General features: G+C 37.6%; 1 protein-coding gene and 1 pseudogene across 4 annotated transcripts in view; one reads left to right on the top strand and one right to left on the bottom strand.

The window, feature by feature from the left end:
• SLC4A4 (solute carrier family 4 member 4) overlaps nt 1-21,968 on the top strand; it is a 350,076-nt gene that overhangs the window by 132,398 nt on the left and 195,710 nt on the right. For all 4 annotated transcript variants that reach the window (XM_019467956.2, XM_019467942.2, XM_019467967.2 and 1 more), the window contains exons 4-5: nt 6,355-6,490; nt 17,496-17,656. In XM_019467956.2, coding sequence (XP_019323501.1) covers nt 6,355-6,490; nt 17,496-17,656 — 297 coding nt within the window. The remainder of the gene's footprint in view (nt 1-6,354; nt 6,491-17,495; nt 17,657-21,968) is intronic.
• On the bottom strand, nt 148-5,487 carry LOC109277994 (dihydrofolate reductase-like; annotated as a pseudogene).

Below are 21,968 nucleotides of genomic sequence, written 5' to 3'. Positions count from 1 at the left end.
TAAACAAATTAAAAAAGATTAAGGGGAAAAAAAGAAATAATTACCCATTGTTCTAAAGTCAACCAAAGTCTTTTTTTTCCTAATATTAAAATATATAATTAGAGGGGAGAGGGAGCAACTTGAAGTAAATCAGAAAACACATTCACATTAATTGTTATCTTTATACACTTCAAATTTATACATAACACTTTTTTCCTCCTGGACACCAGAAAGAACACCTGGGTATTCTGGGAGAAGTTTACATTTCTCCAAATCAATTTATGGAAAAAATGTGTTGCTTTCAAATTCCTGCATGATTCTTGTTACAGCTAGTCTAGGATGGCCTGGCTTGTTCATAGTTTCCTTATAAGCAGAACTGCCTCCCACTGTCCAAACCACGTCCACTTCTTTGTTAATTCTGATTGCTTAATACGTTTTAAGTCATCATCCAGACTTTTGGCTAGAAAATGAGCTCCTTGTGAAGGTTCCTTGAGTTCTCTACTTAGAACTGGATTAATTCTGTCCTTTAAAGGTCAGCTCTTCTAGGGAAGAGAGAGTCATGTCTTCCTACCCATAATCACAAAATTCTGTTTACCTTCTGCTGAGGTTGTGGTCCTTCTCCGGAAATTCTTAAATTCATTCCTGAACGGGGCCAGGGTAGGTTTCTGTTCTTGCCGTTGCCCATCTTCTGGGACACAGGTTAGCAGATGAACTGTGACAGTAGCAATAAACACCTCTGAGCTTGCTTGTGACACAGGGACTCCTGGCTGAGCTTGGTGCAAAACTGAGCAGGTATGTTCTTCTGTCACCAGACACTTCTGGGGTGTTGTAGGAGACTGGTTGGACACACAGATTGGACCCAAAGTGACATGAAAGGCAAACTGAGAGTTGACTGTTTAGCCAGGCAGGGTGAAGTGTCCTCTCATACATCATCTTTGATTGATAGACAGTGGCTGCTCTGAGGCCAAGTTCAGGCTCAGCAATCATTCGGTTGTGACGATGTGTACGTGATGTGTGCTGTGGGTGCTGGCGGTGGGAGTGGGTATTTTTGGGTTTTTTTGAAAAAAAAAAATCCAAAACACATTCTAACCAGAGGGCAGAATAAAAAAAGAAGAAAAAAAAAATCAAGGCAGATTAGAGGCATTAACTTGGCTTTGATCTACAGGCCTTCTGTTCTGACAAAGGTGATTGGATTAATTTGACAGTTTTTCTTTCTCTCCCTTATTTCCTGTCTCCCTGTCACTCTCTTTCATTTTTCTCCAGGTTCTCTTTTGTGATGAAACTAGGTTAGTTATTACTTAGAATCATAATCTATTCATCTGTAATACAGGTTGGTTTTCTGATGTTTTCTCCCCTCCCGTATTAAAGTGAGACTAAAAAGGTTTATTTTCCCCTGTTCTTTTATTGGCTGTTTCCCAGAAAGGTACACCTTTATGTTCTCATTACCAAAGCTACTAAATTCACTGAAGTAACATGTGCAGAACTTTTGGCCTTTTTCTTTCCTACCTTATATATTTTCAACATATAGGGGCTCTTAGGGCCAATATCTGTGAGTACTTTCTTTCTTAGAAGCTAGTCAGGTTTTGCTGGTAAGGGCTGGCAATTTTTAAACTAATTTAAACCTTGTATTTTAGCCTCTATAATGATCATCACCATCCTGTTTTTCAGGTGGGGAACTTGAGACACAGAAAGGGTAATTAACTTGTCTCAGGTCATACAGCATAAAAGTAGCAGAGTTTGGATCCAAACCTAGGTAGTTTGGTTCCAGAGTCTATATGCTTAATCTCAATGCTATGTCTTCTATTTAGCTCATTTCCCTATTTGATTAAAAGTTATGGGGAGGGGCGCCTGGGTGGCTCAGTCGGTTGAGCGTCCAACTTCAGCTCAGGTCACAATCTCACGGTCTGTGAGTCTGTGAGTTCGAGCCCCGCGTCGGGCTCTGGGCTGATGGCTCAGAGCCTGGAGCCTGCTTCCGATTCTGTGTCTCCCTCTCTCTCTCTCTCTGCCCCTCCCCTGTTCATGCTCTATCTCTCTCTGTCTCAAAAATAAATAAACGTTAAAAAAAAAAAAAGTTACGGGGAAAAAATGAATTCCTGACATCCTTCATTAGGGAGACTCTCATTCTGCATATCTTTATGTTAAGAATGATGTTAGAAATGGGGAAGGGTATTTGCTGGCTACAGAGCATGCCCTTCCCACAGGTCTGTATTCGCAGTACAATTGCTGTGGCCTCTTCTAATTTCTGGGGAACCTTAGGGTAGCAACTGAGGAAAGAAACTTACTGGAGTATCAAGCGAGTTTATGACACAAGATTTTGGAATTTTATCCCAAAGGGGATTGTTATACTGGTCGTTCAGAAGCTGTGCTTAGTACATGAGACAAGTTACACATGAGACCCAGAGAGTGCGAACTGGTAGTAATGTCACAGCCTTCTTCCATTCCAGTGTGTGGAAGCCACAGCTAAGTCTGTCTGATAAGCAGTGAGTTGTGCTTTCCTCATTTGAGGATCCTGGATCTCAGAGTACTGCTCCTTGGATCAGAGCTGAGCAGAGATATGTGCTGTGGCTCTGCAGGTAGAGTCTCTTTTCTAATGAGGAGAAAGATTTATTCTTCTCTGTTAGAGGTGGGGACTAACATCACGTTTTTAGAAATGAACAAAAAAATTGATCCTCTAAATGTACACTTTTCCTTTCCAAAAGCTAGTTCTACCTCGGCAATCTTTGATGTTGAACGTTGATGAAAAGTCCATCAAATCTCTGATTGTCTGTTTCAGAACCACTATTGTATAACCACATTTTTAGTAGTCTGAAGTCTTAGACAGATTCCAAATTGTACTCATCATTTCTTACCCACCCCCATCATTTCTTTCATGACTTCCATGATTCTCTAGAATGATTACACTTTCCATTTCTTGGTTGGAAAGGCATTGCAAGTCTTTTTGCGTAAAAGTTCTGGAACTTTTATTTTTTGTTTCTCACAGAGATGTTAAGAAATTTCACAGTCATTTTTTCTCTAATTACTGAAATTAAATATATTGTATCTTATATTAATATATATTCAATTATCTTATTTGAATGTTCCGCAAACACAGAACAGTCTGCAGATATATTTTTTTTGGTTTATGTACTAATTTATTCATTCATTTAAGCAATTATTCACTGAACAATTAATTAATGTTTGCATCCCTTTCTAGAGATGTAAACTTGATAAGAACAAGGATCTTGTCAAGTTTTTTCCTTTATCTTCAGAGCCTGAAACTAAGCCTATTTAGAGCAAAGACAGTACTCCATAAATACTGCTGAATGAATGCATGAATGAATTGTGCACACTGCAGAACAGATAGAAAAGTGAAAGGAAGAAAATAGAAGCCCTAGAAATAAACTGTATAACATTTAAAAGTTGTATATATAGGCCGTCCTTGCTTTGCGTGGTAGTGCGAGGCCATAAATATGACTATTCAAGCTGAAGTTAATGCAAAACAATCCCAATAATCAATGAGAAAAGCTACTATTTTTCTTTGACCTTTAAAAAATTTTGCTGTGTCATTGAAATCTTTCTTGCTGTTTGTTATAAAGATACAGGAAAATGAAAAAAAATAGTAAAACTAATATTTAGCACACTCTAAATCATCAGAAGCATTGAGATTAAAGTGTTTTGTTTCTTCTTAAAATCTTCTCAGAAGTAGTTTGAATAGACTTGCCTTCGTCCCATTGTACAACGTATGATATGAAGCAAGCATCTTTTCTGTTCCCAACCGAATTGCATACTCCTCTCTAAGTTTGGATCCGCTTTCAACATTTTCTCCTTTTTGCTTTCCATGTCAAGAAATGTCTCTGAGAGTTCCTTTAATGTGAGTTTTTTTTTTAATGTGTGTGGGTTTTTTGTTTGTTTTCTGTTTTGCTAGCATCACTTCCTCTGGGACATCTTTATTGTTTTGGTTCAGCCACTTTCGTTATTTACATTGTGAAGTTTGTGTGCTGCGCTGTGCGCCTTTTGACTGTGTGTCTAGATTCTCTCACATGGCGATTGGCGGCATTGTCAACCTCCCCATGAGCAGCGTTCTGTCTTCTGTAACCCCTTTTACATTTGACACAGATTTCATTTCTACCATATCACTTTTTGTCTGTACTCGACTTTCATCTCTTTTGGCTACTTCCCTCTTTTGGTTATTTATATTATATGAATTTATCATTGAAAGATAGGAAGGCAATGCAGATACACACTTTGCTGCCTGTATATGAACTGGGTACCAGATGGCCAGTGACCAATCACTGACAGACTTTGCAAAAAGCATTATGATTGGTCACTGATCATGATGTATATATGTTATTTACATAGTAACTTATGGACTGAAGAGCTTGCAGTGAAATTCGTCCTTTGTGCAATTACTCACAGTTAATACACTATGATAACTGAAATTTGAACTGTATTATTGGGGGACTGGTGTTCTTTAAACGGTGGTGCCTGGAATTCACACACACTGGAACCATGCAGAGTGAGGGCTCTCTCAACTCCAGACTTTATTTTGTGGATATATGTGTATTTTTTTCTTTACTAAAGTGGAATCACTTTATTTGCATGATTTTGCAATTTTATTTTTCATTTAATCTTGTATATATGTCAAAAAATAATCTTGACTTCATGTTTTATAACTACATGGTAATTTATTGGATAGTTGTAATACAGTTTATTTAACCAATCCTTTTTGGACATTTAGGCTTTTATTTTTCACAGTTATCAACAATGTTGCAGTGGATACCTCAGTCTTTGAGATAACAACTATTACTCGGAATGAATGTCTTTTTAGTGGTAGCATTACTGGCTCACATGATATATATACTTTTAAAACATTTTCATATCCTTTTAAATTTCCCTTCAGAGAGATATTCCCATTTAGGCTTCTACCAGTGACATAAACTGAGAGGTGCTGGTGTACATGTTCTAAATCTCTGGCAACATTGGGATGATCATTTTTGAAAATATTTGCCATTTTCATAGGTAAAACATGTATTCTATTCTATTCTATTCTATTCTATTCTATTCTATTCTATTCTATTCTATTCTATTCTATTTTGAGAGAGAGAGCATGCAGGGGAGGGGCAGAGAGAGAGAGGGAGAGAGAGAGAATCCCAAGCAGGCTCTGTACTGACAGCGTGGAGCCCGATGTGGGGCTTGATCACGACCGTGAAATCATGACCTGAACCAAAATCAAGAATTGGATGCTTAACTGACTGAGCCACCCAGACACCTCATTATTTTAATAATTAGTTTTGATGACTAGTTAGGTTGAATATTTTTCATGAGTTTATTTGTAGTATTTTTTGATCTGTGGCATTGCATCCTGTCCTATTATAGTAGTTTTCAGATGGTAAGAATTTTCTTTTTTTATTGAGTACATATATTTCTGCAATCGTGTGTGTGTGTGTGTGTGTGCGTGTGTGTGTGTGTGTGTGTGCATACACACATATGTATCTGTGTACCTAGAATACATTCACATGGATATACCATTCTTGGCTTTACCCAGGGATTTTAAAGAGTATCTTTGTGCCTTAGTTTTGTAATATGGCCATCAGTTTTCAGATGTTTTCCTTAAAAAAAAAAAAAAGGGAAAATTAACCACAACCTGAGGGAAGTTCTAGTTAATTTTTTGTTACAAGATTTTCAGGAGATAGGGTCAAAAGGAGCTAGTAGGGCATTCAATTATGTGCTTGAGTGTGTCAGAAGGGTTTTTTTCCTCAGGTGTACAATAGTTTACTTGGGCTTGTTTTTCAAGTGTATTGAAGTGTGACTAAACATTTTTGGGTACTGCCATTATGTAAAGAAGAGGCCCCATCTTGTTAAATATTCCCTCATCAACTTTGCACTTAGCAAGTTACGGGCAGCGAGGATCCTGTGAGGGCATGAGCTTTAGGCATTGGACAGAGGGCGGGTGGGTGGGAGGCAAGGGCCTGGGGTAACTCAGGATTGGAGTGCTCTGTTGCCCCCTCCCATTGCTGTAGAAGAAGTGATTGGCTCAGGCTGGTTTCTGTCTACTAATTTTGGATGGGTCATAAGTGGGGAAGGAGGGAAGGTCATGTGGTTGGACCTCAGCTCATCTGAGGGCTAAAGGTTCTTTGTGACACTCCACACAGAACCGGAGCCCTGTCCTGGAGAGCGGTGGCGAGCTGAGATACAGCTTAGGACTGAAGGAACAGAGAAGGGCTTTGAGTTCTTTCTGTCTTTAGGTTGGGGATAAGGGAGGCCCAGCAAGGAGGATGTCCACGGAAAACATGGCTGGGAAGTCCAATAGCCTTGGGGACAGAGGAAGAGCTCGAAGCTACACTTTCCTCAGGGTTGTCCAGCCAGTGTTTAACCGCAGTATTTTCACTTCCGCAGTCTCTCCTGCTGCAGAACGTATCCGATTCATCTTGGGTGAGGAGGATGACAGCCCCGCACCCCCTCAACTCTTCACCGAACTGGATGAGCTGCTGGCCGTGGATGGGCAGGAGATGGAGTGGAAGGAGACAGCGAGGTGAGGCATGGCTGGCTGTGCACTGCTGACCTGGGGAATCAAATGCAGGGCAAGATTGTTGTCCGTGAGCATCTTTCTCTCTCCTTCACACTTTGAATAACTGATGAGCATCATGTTGGCTGGGTTAAGGAATGAAAGGATTCTTTTAATTCTCTTTTGTATTGATGTGGATGCAGGACACCCTTTATTTCACTGCTGGAACATTGTTTCATTGATTCGTGTTGTTACAGTTTTAACCTTTATAAGGAATTAGAAGTAAACCTCCATTCGTATGCTGTTTAATAGTAAAATGTCTTAGATAAGCACCCTAACATGATAGGCTAGAGATATGTGTCCACAGTCTCCACATGCCAGGGTATCTTGTGAAATCATGTCTGATTTTTTTGTCCATTCCCAGTTAGGAGGGAGGGTGCAAAGACAATGACTGTTTATCCACAAACTTGCCATTATTCCAAGTGAAAATATATTATCTTTTAAGTATCCAACAAAAAGCCAAGTAGAACGTTCACTTGAATTGGAAGTTTAGAGACCTGAGTTCAATTTCAGATTTCTCACCTGTTCGCTGCCCAGTACGCAGTTTCTCAGAACTTTGATTTCATCATCAATAAAATGATCTACTACATATAATATATATGAACACAATATAAGATAGATAATATATGTAAGTGTAATACTACTTAATATTTGTCTAATTATAGCATGGATATTTATATACATGTCTATATGCGTGTATACATATGGAAATACTTTGTAAATTGTTAAGCACTACCGATACATCTAAGGCTTCATTTGTCTCATGATAATAGAGCTTTACTTTCTTTCTGGATGTAGACTCCGTTATATACTCCACGCTGTAATTCTAGGATATACAGCAATTATATAATATAAAAACTTAGATATAATGCAGTTATTGGTCTCTCACTGTCATAGTCACATGGAGATTCAATATATTTCACTTTCACAAGAAAAATATTGTTAAGACACGCCTTTTATAGTCTGTAATTTAATTCAAATCAGTTAACTTCAGCCCGTGTTTTTTTGAATGCATAGTATATGTCAGGCACTCATGAAGTACTGGGAAAAAAGAAGTGAGCAAAAGAAGCTCACACATAGGTCACTGTATCTTACTGAAGAGTCTCAAGTGTGTTCAGTATAATCAGAAGTGAGGCAAGTCAAATCATTATCATGGCTTTGGGTTTAAAAAAAAGCAAAATAAGTGAAAGTCTTCAACAGATGTAGATGGAAAAGAGATTTATGTCTGCTGTTCTGGTTCTTGTTAGGTCATTCTAGAACCAGAAAGAAATATATTTTTTATCATCTACGATCAGTAAAAGTTGATGAGATATAAAGAACCACTAACCCAATAGTCTTTCCTTTACTGGATGAGGTTCTTTTGGGAGTTAAAGGAAGAACATTTATTTTCTGGGGTCTGCACCCAATATGGGGCTAGAACTCATGACCCCAAGATCTAGAGTCCCATGCTCTTCTGACTGAGCCAGCCAGGCACCTTATTTCTGGGGCATGTCTTAAAAGCTTCATGCATCATATCATTTGTAATCAAGTGTTCATCAAGTTCATTGGATTTTTTTGGTAATTTTTGTTTAGTTACTGAGACTTGTGCTCTGTAGGTTTATGGATTTATTATTATTTCTGTTGTACTTTTTTAAAAAATTTTTTACATTTATTTTTTGAGAGACATAGAGAGACAGAGCACAAGTTGGGTAGAGAGAGGAGACACCGAATCTGAAGCAGGCTCCAGGCTCTGAGCTGTCAGCACAGAGCCCGACACAGGGCTTGAACTCACAAACTGTGAGATCATGACCTGAGCCAAAGTCGGACGCTTAACCGACTGAGCCACCCAGGCGCTCCTGTTGTAAAGTACTTTTGAATGTCTTCAGCCATTTAGGATTTTTAATAGTAGAAAAGCTTTATAAATTAATTCATTTGATAATGGTAGAGAAGCTTTTATTTCTCACCAAGAATTTCTAGGTAGTTTATCCATGTGGAAACAATCTACTTTAAAAAAAATTCAGTAGAAAAAAAAAAGTAGAGTAGAATCCATGGATAATCTCTTATCTTCCATAATTTAAACTGTGCTCAGAAAAAAAAAATCATTACATTTTGCTCCTGGCCCTCCTAGTAGCATTAAGGAAAGAGACCTCATCTTAAATATGTTATTTTCCATTTGCTGGATAACTGTCTTTCTAACATACAGACACTTAAAGCAAGTGTGCTTGTTTGAACTCTTCTGTTAATATTTTCTCCTTATTAAAAAGCTGCCTGTAGCACATTTCTACTTCTCCACCTCTTACGCTCCCTGTTGAAGCTCTTCATTCTTGGTTTTTCAGGACCTCTTTCCATGATACAGTAACTCTCTCTCATTCCTTTCTCTCAGTACCTATAACCTGGGTATTAAAAGTCCTACATAAAGTACACCTTGGGTTCATAAAACATCCTCCAAAAGAAGGCCTTCAAATTGGAACCTTTTACTAGTATCTCCATTTAATTTTTTCTTTTCCTTCTTTCTAGGAGAAAAAAAAAAAACCATAGTAAGAATTGTACTGGCGCAGCCTGAATTAAGTGTTGGGGAGATTTTGGTCTAATCTTAGCTTTGGTGCTAATGGGCTACTTAGCTTTGGGCCAGTCATGTACTCATGGAGTCTTCCCGAGCTTGAGTGCCCTGTTCTATCAACTGAGGGTGATACTGCGTTGCACCTCTCTAACTTCATGCATATCTCATAGCTCTATAATTCCATCCCTGTGTGTATACTGGTATAGTCAGTTGTGACCAGAAGAGCTACTGTTATTCTTATTCTCATCTTGAAATTCCTGTGTGAGTACCTATCATAGAGTAGACTTCAGGTGTAGCTTTCTGCTTTTTCTTTCAGTCAAAGACAGGCTCTATTTTATGTGACCTCTGGTCTCAGAAAGGAGGAGGTAACAGTTCACTGTGTAGGTAATTCAACGTTGAGTGAAACGGACATTGTACTTTCGTTTAAGATTCTTAAAGATTCACATAATTTTGAATACTTTACCATCTTTAAGGACTTATTTCCTTGACAACACAGGTGTCATTTTTGGGTGATGTCATCAATCCCTGAGAGACTGTACTGCTGGAGAGAATGTGTGGTGGGAGTACACCATGTGTTGTTGGTGGGAGGGGGGTGCTTTCCAGGAAGAAATAGACTCACTCTAGTCTACACTCTATAACTTCTTTACATTTTTTTTAATGTTTATTTTTGAGAGACACACACACAGAGCGCGAATGGAGGAGGGGCAGAGAGAGCAAGGGAGACACAGAATCCGAAGCAGGCTCCAGGCTCTGAGCTGTCAGCACAGAGCCCAACGTGGGGCTCTAACCAACAAGCTGTGAAATCATGACCTGAGCCGAAGTCAGATGCTTAACTGACTGAGCCACCCAGACGCCTCACTATTGGTTAATTAAATGTAGATATGATATTATTGTTTTCATTTTGTCTTCTTCGTTACACCAATTCATCTGAAAGCAGGGACCACCATGTCTGTCTTTCACTATTGTATTCCTAGTGCCTCACTGTGCCTGGCACCATAATAGGTGCTCAGTCATATTTTTTTAAGTGTTATTAGTTGAGAACCGATTGCCTTTAGAAACAACTGTGCTAAATATAATACTTTCTTAGAAATATTACTTGACCAAAGTTGGAGTTCTTTGATGTCATCTCTTTCTGACTGATGAACAGCTGTCTGATGACAGACCCAAGGTACCTAGCACACCATTGATAAAACTCAGAAGAGGACCTATGTTTGAAGTTTCAAACTAATTCATCAATATGCTGATGCCATCTGCCTTAAGTTCTCTAGCCCAGATTCTTTCCTTATATGACTGAAAACAAATAATTGGATGGCTAATCCCCTTCTCAAAATATCATGTCTAATATTGAGCTGCTAATCTTCCTGCCTCAGATCTGCTTCTCCTACAGAGTTTTGCACCGCAGTGAACAACTCCATTCTTCTAGTTACTCAAGCCAGAAACATTGGAGTTTTCCTTGCCTTCTGTCTTTCTCTACACCCCTTACTTGATCCGTTGGCAACTCCTATTAATTTTACCCTCAAAGATATCGAGATACTCAGAATCTCACCACATCTCACATTCAGCACTGCCACAACCCAGGTCCCAGCCACCATCATTTCTCATCTAGATTACTGCACATGCTTCCTAATTAGTCCATCTCTTTGCACCTGGCCTTATCTCCCTCATGAACAATCCACAATGATATCTTTGACCTCATCTCCTGCTTCTCTCCCCTGTTCACTCACTGTCCAGTCATGTTCCTGTGTCAGGGACATCACACTTGCTGTTCTCTCTGTCTGAAGTGCTCACCTTGCTGCAGCCCCAGTTATCTACATGGCTCATTTCCCCTCCTCCTTCAGGTGTTTATTCAAATATCATCTCAGTGGCTACCCCATCTAAAGTTGAAACCTTCCCCCAACACTCCATAACCTCCATCCTCTGTTATTTTGTCCTTGGCACTTACCACCATTTAGCATATTGCATATCTTATTATTTTCTCTTCCCAATAAAATTAAAGTTCCACGAGGGCAGGAATTTTTTGTTTTTTTTTTTGTTCACCACTATATTTCTAGTCTACAACTACCTGGGATACTATCCATAGTCAAGAAATATGTTCTAACAGAATGAAGGAATGGAGAAATAGTACCTTGATTCTTAGTAGTCCGCTCCACCCAGATCCTGTTGGGAGGCTGGAAGGTGATTGTACCTCCAGAAATGATTCAGATTTTTAGTAATCTTTAGTTCTTGGAACATTCTCTGCTTCAGAATGTTTTTGCAGTAATTTCTGGCCACCATTTATGATGTCCAGTTTCCAGATGTGATAGGAGATTTTCCTCCATTAAAAGCTCTCAAATGTCTCAGACTAATAAAAGTTTAGTATTTAGAAGGGATTCATTTTATATGTGAAAATGTTCTATGAATATTTTTCTGGCTGACTTATAAAATTGAGATCTTTGCCTTCTGTGGAGACCCCAATTCATAGACTTATTTTATTCCATAGAGAACTAACCCACTAGACTTCTCTAGCTTAATGCAGTTTCTACTGTGAGCCCATACACTCAGAAAACACAATACTATCCTTTGTAATGCTCTATACTTTTTAGTTGGCTAATGATTGGATTTGACCAAAAATATCCTATATGGATTCCCAGCACTACAGCATATTCAGTATTAGTCAGGAAGTTCAGGTTAAGCTCTGTGTCTCAGAAAATAATGAGAATGGTTTCAGTAGTAGGAAAATTATCCCAATTTAACTTCTGGAAGGCACAGTAGCCACAAGGGAAGTCTTTCTTTATATGAAGTTTGAAGCACAGCCAACTCTTCCACCCTCTTTTTTTTTTTTTTTTAACATCTTTCCCCTACTTTTCCCTTTCCTCAAAATTAAAACTTTGAATTTTTACTGGTTCTTCTAACATAGAGCACAAATGAAGACTGTGCAAAGGATAGAATGATTAGACCTGAGAAATTGTATATGACCAGTGGAATGCAGAGAATACTCTTTTTTGAAGGGTATTCGTGTATTCCTGAGTGTTAGGTCATTCGAGTACTGACCTTTAGTAATATGGCAGTAATTAGAATGGATTATTTGGTATTAGTGAAGAAGCCTATGCTCATTATTAAGACTTTCAAGGTGGCTAGGCATTAGCTAATAGGTTCATGATACAAACTGGCAAAAGAATAAGCCATGGTCTAGCTTTGGTGTTGGCCCAAAGCCAGGAAGAAGAGCTACTGCTATCTCCTACCACCCCAAGTTCTTTCTTTCTTTTAAATATTTATTTGTGTGTGTGTGTGTGAGAGAGAGAGAGAGAGAGAGAGAGAGAGAGAGAGAGAGAGAGAGAGAGAGAACAAACATGTTTTCGAGGGGGAGCGGGAGGGGAAGGATCAGAGAGAGAGGGAGACAGAGGATCTAAAGCAAGCTCTGCACTAACAGCAGAGAGCCCGACATAGGGTTTGAACTCACAAATGTGAGATCATGACCTGAGCCAAAGCTGGATGCTTAACCAACTGAGCCACCCAGGCACCCCTCACATTCTTTATTTCTTTGAGACAATGACGTCTCTGCAAAAATGGTTATTGGCTTTCAGTTTTCCTTCAGGGAATATTCATATGGGTAATGTTGGACTTCACTGTTATGAGAATATATGTTAAAGACCAGTCTCCCAGTGTGATTCAGTTTTTGCTGCCAAACCTGGGTAAAAAGGAAAGCCATCACAAGTTTCAACAAGAAAGCCAGCCAACAGAGGAAAAGGGTATTGATGTTTTACTTCCAGTGGGACAGCACAAATGAACACCCATTTGTGTTTCTACTTGGCATACTGACCCAGTCTATCTTTGGAAAACCTGATTATAGGGCATGGCCATCAAGCATAGATATGTGCACTTACCATGTGGGTGTGGAGAGAGACTGCTCTCTTCCCAGTATATACTGACTTCTCTGTCTTTTCTCTACTGGATTACTTTGGAACATTCCATTTCAGAACAAGTTTATTTCTTCTGTAACAAGAAGGCTGAAGGAAAAGGAATATAATCATCTATGTAATTGTAGTTACATACACTGTTTTGCAGTAACTTTCACAGTTGATCTAGAAATTTAAGAGGTCTCCTTAAAAACATAATTTATCCCAGATACACACTAGCCTTGGCTTCTTTGGTGTAATGAGGCACTTATTAGTTAGCAAGAAATTTATTATTTTAATAGTCTTATATAGTTGGATTATATTCTAGGGCAAAGGTCACATCTATTTTCCACTGTTAAATTGGCATGCATGTAAGTTAGAGGTCTTGTCTTTTCTTAATTACATTTAATCATATGATTGGAAAGTTGCAAAATTCAGTGAGTCCCAGTGGGCCTTCTCTTTTCTTCAATAAACGAGAGAGATACTGTTTGGTTGGCAGTCACTCAAAGTACATTCAACTGAGTGTACTTTCTCCTCCTCCTTCTTCTTCATCTTCTTCATCTTCTTCATCTTCTTTCTCTTCCAACCTTGGAATAAATAAACTTTACCTAAGAAACTCTTCCTGCAAGGTTACAACAGTTTTGTAATTGCAAGCATTTAAAAATCTAACTTCTGAAATAAATTTTCCTATAACATGTCAAGTACCAAGACAAAAGGAAAAGTAGGAAACTTTATTGCAAATATATTGTTATGCACAGTTACTATGAAGGGTGGATAGTAGCTTATAGTACATTTTATAATAAAAATGTCTGTTTTTTAAAAAAATGTAATTACATGGTTCTGGGACACCTTAACAAATTCATTGGCATTCGGATAGGCTGAACTTTGGCACCTTTGCCTTAGCCTTTTCTTTAATGGGTTCTGATTTGAATTGAGTAGTTTTCAGTTTTTTTTTTTTTTCAAATTTGTCCTTGATAATGTGAAGAGGATAGACATAGCATGTGTAGTTTCTGGAATGAAACTATATGCGAACAATCTGTTTAAATGGGCAAACTATTACTTTATGTCTGAAGGCATATGTTGGAAATATACTCGATTCCTTGAACAATCAGAACAATAGATTTTGAAGGAATTGAATAGTCATTATCCTAGAGTTTCCCTTATGTCCTTAGCTATGCTATGATATGACATCATCACGGCATTTAATATTTACTGAACTCAAAGTGGAATAGAAGCTAAACTGAACTATGAGATCATACTTATCCCTTAGGAACATAGATTCTAGGGAACTGGCTAGTTTTGAGATTTTACATTTTCATTCATTTGTGATTAAATCTTGACCTAAAGGGCTGGTGTATTCCGGGAGGGTGACTAATGCTATTCCATAAATCCCAGCTGGTTGGGATTTATGATTCTAAATGTACTTTTAAAACTTGTTTAAAGTCATATTTAAGTCTAATCAGGTGACCTACAATACAAACTGTGGAGAGGAGTGAAATAACAGATTGGTCACAAAAGAGTGCATGGGTTTTGATCCTTTTTTTGTTTGTTTGTTTTAAGAAATTTTTATTAAACTTATATCATCCATTTCTCCTATCCTTCACTTCCCACCTCTGACAACTCCCAATCTATTGTCTGTATTTATGAGCTTGGTTATTTATATTTATATTTATTTATATTTATATATTTATGATTCTACATATAAGAGATATCATACCATATGATACCATATGGTAAGATATGCCATATGATATAAGAGATATCGTATGGTATTTGTCTATCTCTGTCTGACTTACTTCACTTAGCAAAGTGCTATTGAGGTCCATCCATGTTGTCTCAAATGGCAAGATTTCATTATTTTTATGGATGAATAATATTCCATTATATATTATATATTATATTTTTATCATGTATATATGATATTACCAGTTTCATATGTACAGAATCATATATCACTATTATATATATATTTGTACCTTGTATCATGTATCCTAATTTCTATATCTTGGTTATTGTAAATAATGCTGCAATTAACATAGGGGTGCATATAAAAAAATAAACTTACATAGTTTGGACAGTTGAGAATGATGGCAGAAAAGAGCCACTGTCACATTGTATGTATTTGGCAATACAGATCTATGGCAACTGATAGGAAGAGGGACTCATTCAATAAAAATAAGAGGGAATTGAGGGCTGTCTAAAACACTCCCCTTTACTGAGTCCCCTTTACTGAGTTTCTAGCTGGCTTTTGTTATTTATCTTGGGTTTACATCCCATGACCAAAGATTCTCTCCCTCAGCTACTAAGAATTCTCTTAGGAATAAAAACAAGGAATCACTCCTATAGATAACATCCTTATATGTAATTCTGACACGGTTTTATATACTATGGAGTCTTTTAATATACTAAAGCCTTAGCTTGGGTAATAAATCATAACATCAAATGTAAATATGATTCACTATAATATACACCTGAAATTATTAGGATATTTTATGCCAATTATACTTCAATAAAAATACTCTTCAAAGTTATTTTAAGTTTTTATTTTAATTTCAGTTAGTTAACATACAGTGTTATATTAGTTTCAGATGTACAATATAGTGATTCAGCACTTCCATACATCACCCTGTGCTCATCATGACAGGTGCATTCCTTAATCCCCATCACCTGTTTAACCCAACCCTCCATCCCCTTTTCAAAATTATTTTAAAAATGTATGATTTATATAACACGTATCAACAAACATAGTTAAAGATTGTGTGAGCAAGCCTGAAAAGATAATATACCTAAAGTTAACCAATGTAATATACTCTATAAAATGATTACTTTTGAAATAACCCAATTACCTTTTATCTTTTAGGCAAATCCATAGGATTCTATAAGAGTGTGATGTAAAATTGTCATTTTTCTTTCATTCTTTCTATTTCTGTAGTACTAATAGCAACTTAAGGGAAGAACTACTAAGTTAATTACACACACACACAACACATACACATGAATATTAAAGGTTCTTGTATTCTGTCTTGGAATGTTTCACAACTACTTTTATGGAAAGAACCAAGGCCCACTTCTGAAGTTTTAGAACTTTGGTGGTGATGTGGGCTTTTTAACTTGTGAGGAAAATATGTAAAAATCTCCACTGTTTACATTTATGGGGGATACAGAGGAAAGGGAGAGGGTGTTGGAATTGAGGGTGAGGTTGGAGATAAGGTTACCATTGACATGTGGGAGTTCTCTGGCTAGGAGGGACTTCCTGAGAGGAGTAGAGACAGAGAGTCTTTGGATATGGCTAAAATACTTGTGAATCATGTGAGTATTGGGCTTGATTAAAATTCTAAATTTTCTCTGACTCTGTGGTTGATCTCTTGATCTGTTTTCACTCCTGGTTCTACTAATGTGTTTTTTTTCCTCCTCTGGGGGGTGGTGAGCAGTCTATAAATAATACCTTATGTAGAGCTTCCTCTGATCTCTGCCCTTTGTTCTCATCTTTAGTGTGCTAGGTGAGCGTTTAGTTTTTTTCTAGGAAAACATTTTTCAATCATTAAACCTTTGGGTGAAGAATGTAGAAAAACAGTTTTTTTTAACCCCCTCTTTATCTTTTTCAATATCTTTCAGAAGGTTTGAATTGAGAGAAAGAAGCATTTTTCTTTGGGTCATAATGAATAGCAAACTGACGATGCTTTCATGTTCTCCTTTACCAGTGTAGAAAAAGTCTGTATGTGTAATATGTGGAATATACAGACGGTCAAATGTGTTTTGCTTTCATTTCCATTAAACTTTTAAAAAGTTGCTTGTATATTGCTAAGTTATCAAAATATCTAGGAGTCTTAGAAAGACAGTGGGTTGTTTGTTCCATTGCTAAGGTTTATAGGAGATCTATTATTATCAGAATAGATGTGTTCACTGAACTTGTGTATTTTTAAACATGTGGAGCCAGACTTGAAGAGAAAAGCTTCCATTAGAATCTCAGTGAGAAGGGAACATGTGTCAGCAGAGAAATACAAAGTAAGACATAGCAACACATGCTGGCCCTCTTTAAGTATTAAAGGGGAATTTTATATTCATCTGACCACTTCATACACCATATTTTTCAAATAATTAAGATAAATACTGGTTCATAATTGATATTTCACCTTATAGAAACTTGCCTTGTGAAGTCACAACAGAATTCTCACAACGGTGGTTATTTTTACATAGTGTAGGCTTTCATGGAGAATTTTGAAATGCACATTTTTCCTATGTTATTTTAAAAATCCAGTAAAATAATCATTCTTAAGGATTTCATGGTTATGTATAGACAGGTGGGAAACCAAGGATGCTCTTAGATCCCTTTGGTTTATTTTTGTTCCCTCTAACGCCATGTGAAGGAGCAGTCTAATGACTCTGTTTGGTGTATTCATAAAGGTAATGCAATTAACGATATAATAAGCTTTTAAGACTCCATCAAAGGAGACATTTTGGAAGTGCTGGTGGGGGTGGAGATGGAGGGGTTGATGTAGCTATTTCCAGAGAAGGTTGGAATACTTTTAATTGCTGCTCACTAATCTCATGTTCCTAGGTGGATTAAATTTGAAGAAAAAGTGGAACAGGGTGGGGAAAGATGGAGCAAGCCCCATGTGGCCACATTGTCCCTTCACAGCTTATTTGAGCTGAGGACATGTATGGAGAAGGGATCCATCATGCTTGACAGGGAGGCTTCTTCTCTCCCCCAGTTGGTGGGTAAGTATGTTGTTTAAAGTTTTTATCATCTTTTTAGCTCTACCAACCTGCCCATGGGTGTCCCATTAATGCAGATGAATTCTATAACATTTATTTTCTCTCTTTTTTTATATTATAAAACTAGTAAGGTTTGTTGCAGGTTTGGAAAATATAGGCAGATATTGAGAAGAAAATAAAAAATCATCCATCGTGCCTCCATAGCCATCGTTAGCATTTTGGCATGTTTCTATCCAATTTTTATTTCTCAGCCTTTTATGCTTTTAATTTTTCACATTATTTTTATTGGGATCAAAATGTGTATGTACAGATCTTCATTCACTTCCCTCGCTTATTAGTGGAAGGCTAATATTTAGAATGGAGGCTCCCTGCTCCTATCCTTGGTTATATTGGACTGGAAGTATGGAGACTAGATTTCTAGAACTCTGACCTTAGACATTGCACTGAGCTTCTCTGGGCCTCGGTTTCATCATCCGTAAAATAGGGTTTATGTCCTATGTCAGAAGGAAAATAGTCTAGTTGCTGGGTTGGGACTAATTTTGTAGGTGGAAGTCAAGATCCTTTAACTATATGTAAGAAAGGTTATGGGGGGCAAGCAGCCAGCAGCCGCATGTACTAGCCACGTGGGATAGTGACAGGTCCTGTCACATTGGTGCTGAGTATCATTTATACACCCACCAGCAAGTCACTGAACCTCCTGGTGCATTGGTATCTTTTGCAATTAGTGCTGTGTAGTGAATGTTAACTCATCACGTTGAACGCCTTGAGCACACATCACTACATTCCAAACAGTAGTAATTGTTTTCATTTTCTAACAAAAGCCTGGCCTAAACTGCCTTATTACCCTACAGATCTAGGTGTACTGAAGATCATGTTTTTCTCAAAATGAGATACAGGGGCTCTGTTTGTCATTCCCAGGAAAATTCAATAACTAGATGTTCTCTGGACCTATATGGATGACTACACTTTTCCAAGTGGGCTGCAGGGTGCCTCATTTGGGATTATGGGGAAGACAGCATGGATTGTGGCCCCACAGAAAGTGACCAGTATAAAATTCTTGTATATCAGACTCACCACAAAATTTCTTTGAATATCTATAGCCAAAAGGCTTGTCTATGGCATCTCTGATGTTGTTGTTTTTTAGCAAGATAGTAGGAAAGCTATAGCATTTGTATTGGAAGAAAAGGTTAGTTGTCAAATGAGGCATATATCTTACTGATGTATATGTATCTGATTCTTCTTCAGAGAGCTTGTTAGCTCCATTTGCAAAGAAGTCCCACACTTTTCATGAACCTGAGACACTTAAGGTACATGTGGAGAAGGAGGAAGTGTAAATATGTCTTCATATGGGGTGGCCAGAACTAATTAGTTCCTGCATTTATTCAGCAGTGGTGCATAAACTTCTACAGTGTGCCAGACACTATTCTAGGCCCTGGAATTACGTTTGCAAATCTCTCACTTTGTACATGAGATAAGTTACAAATCCACATCCACAGAGGTTAGAAAATAATGTAGGAAATAATGCTGTATGTGGAATTTTTCACATATGACCAGGCAAGTGAGGCTGAAAATGGTTATCTGGAGAGATCTTGGATTTTTGTACCCAGGGAACAAGAGCCTGTCTACAAAGACAGAAGCAAACAGAAGGGATGGTTTTCTGGGTGATTTGTTTTGCTGCAAGGGAGATTGTTACTCAAAAAAATATCATGGTTAGCAAAAATCCGTCCAGTTTTTGAGTGAGAACTGCAATTTCTGTGTTTTCAGACTTTAAGAACTAATCTGGAGCAAAGATGTCTGAAATTAGACAAGTTGAAAAAATAAGTCAGAATGCATAAATGCTGGATAAAATGGGAATTAAACTTGTGGCTAGGCAATATATACAGTCTCGGAGGAGAATGTGTGTTATGGTTTAAGGGTCACTAGAAAGTTTCCAGCAAGTAAGAAAGTAAGTCCTACAGTAGAACTTGGGCTTTTCTATAAAACTGTCTTCAGGGTCTTTAGTACTAGAAGGAACCATCCTAAGGAGCTTCTGATCTTTGGCAACTGACTGATCTTTTCCATGCAGTTGGAGACAGAATCCCATATTATATTGGAGCCTTGTTTAGCCACTAGCCAAAGAAAGAGGTTCTGGTATTCACTAGACTTAAGGAAGATTCATTAAGCATTTTATGTTCTCACTTTAGTTTTCCATGACTTTTTATTATCTGTTGTGGACTTTTTCTCTAACCACCATCTCTTTACTTTTAAAAATTGTCATTAAATTGTAAAATTAGGCACCACCATGTCACTTTGAAGTACCATCACTTTTTGGAGCTGATAATACAGAAAAGCAATCCAGAGGCAAATAACATACATTACCAGCAAAAGAAAGGAGGGAGGGTGGAAGGGAAGGAAGGAAGGGAGAAAGGGAAGGAGGGAGGGAGAAGGGGGGGGGGAAGAAAAGGATCAAATTTGCAGGGGTGGAGGAAGAGTGTGTTTGAAAGAGTGTCCCTGGCTGAAAAAAAAATATTTAAAAATCCTCAAAGAATCAAAACATTACAGAGGGTTAAACAGCATGAAGAAAAAAGCGCCCTAATTTCGCTTTAAATGACAGAAGATGGCACAGTAACTTGAAGAATTATTGCCATTATGTGGTTATTAAAACATCCTTTTCTAGCAGAAGGTGAAGCTGCTGTTTTGTTCTGCATTGTGCTGATAATTCAGAGTTGTGAATTATGTACAGTTCAGTCTCTAAGATGCATCTCCCCTCCTCCCCTTATCTCCACAAAGGAGGAGTGAAAGAAATAATAGTGGGTGTGATTATATCAAACAAACAATAGCATGATTTTTATCTTTCTTTGCAGTCCACCTGCTCCTTCTTCTCAGTGGCCTGCTTCTGAGAGGCATCCTCCCTCTGCAGGTGCAAAGCTATCACCATGTGACTGTTTAAGCAGGTGTCACTTCTCATACTTACACACAGCATTCAGCCTAGTTCTGATTCTCCTCAGGACCTCTCCTTGTTTTCTTCATGGAGAACCCCTTTGAATGCTAAGAAAAATACTTGCCTTTAAAATAATTAAAGGATAAAACATTACATGGATTATTTTGATAGCTTGATTATTACTATCATCATTATAGTCCTACAATGAAAGAGTGTCATTCACACATGAAGGCAACTGCATGAGGATTTTCCTACCCTCCTAAGTTAAAAAAAATTATAAGCCATTTCAGGTATTGTATTATGATGGGAAATGGATTAGGAAAATGTAGCTCTATCTATTTTTGGAGTTCTCGTTTTTATATTTAAAGGCATTGCTGGGCTGTACGTGTTGGCAGATGTGTTAGTCATGTCGTTCCTTGCTTTTAACACCTTTTAGATTTTCAAAATGGCAATGTATTTTTTATCACAAAAGTAATACATGTTCATTGTGAAATAATCCAGAAAAATAGAACACACAAAAATCAAAATACCACCATTCACAGCAGTTTTTGTACATCTCCGTTTATGCCTATGAAATTTATTTTACTAATAGGATCATACTGTAACACTTTAATCTGCCCTTTTTAACTTAAAAACACGAATTTCTTTCCATGTGATTAAATATATATGTGAACATGATTTTGATGTCTGCAAAATATTTAATCATCTATTATTGGGCATATAAGTTGCCTTCAAATTTTTATTGTAATGAATAAGCGAACATTTTGTTATAGTTGCGTGAAATTGTTTATTTTTTAGTACAGATTTCTAATGGTGAAATATTCAGAGTTTGAATGTATGGAAGGGTTTTGTTTACGTATTTGCTGAGTGGCCTTCAAGAAAGGTTGTACTAGTTATTACCATCACCCTCAGGATGTGGAATATTTCCTGTGGCACCCACTTTTCACATTCATATATACATTTGGCCACTTTGGTAGATTAGTAAAATCTCATAATTGGTTATATTTATAAATTACCTTTGTTAGTCTTGAAGTTTAATGTTTCTTGGACCTTGTATTTCATTTGAAAATGTTTATCAGGGTGCCTGGGTGGCTCAGTCAGTTAAGCATCTGACTCTTAGACTTCAGCTCAGGTCATGATCTCGCCATTGGTGGGTTTGAGCCCCACGTTGGGATCTGCGCTGACAGTGCGGAGCCTGCTTGGGATTTTCTCTCTCTCTCTTTCTCTGCCCCATTCTGCTCATTCTCTCATTCTCTCTGTCTGCTCATTCTCTCTGCTCATTCTCTCTGTCTCTCTCTCAAAATAAATAAATAAAACTAAAAAAAATGTTTATCACTTTTGGCCATTTTTTTTTGTTGTTGTTGTTGCACGAACACCACCATTCTCTTGGTTTGC

This window comes from Panthera pardus, unplaced genomic scaffold, assembly GCF_024362965.1.
Source record: "Panthera pardus isolate Hobbes unplaced genomic scaffold, ASM2436296v1 HiC_scaffold_13, whole genome shotgun sequence".
Taxonomy (NCBI): Eukaryota; Metazoa; Chordata; class Mammalia; order Carnivora; family Felidae; genus Panthera; species Panthera pardus.
This window is presented reverse-complemented; position numbering and strand designations above follow the sequence as displayed.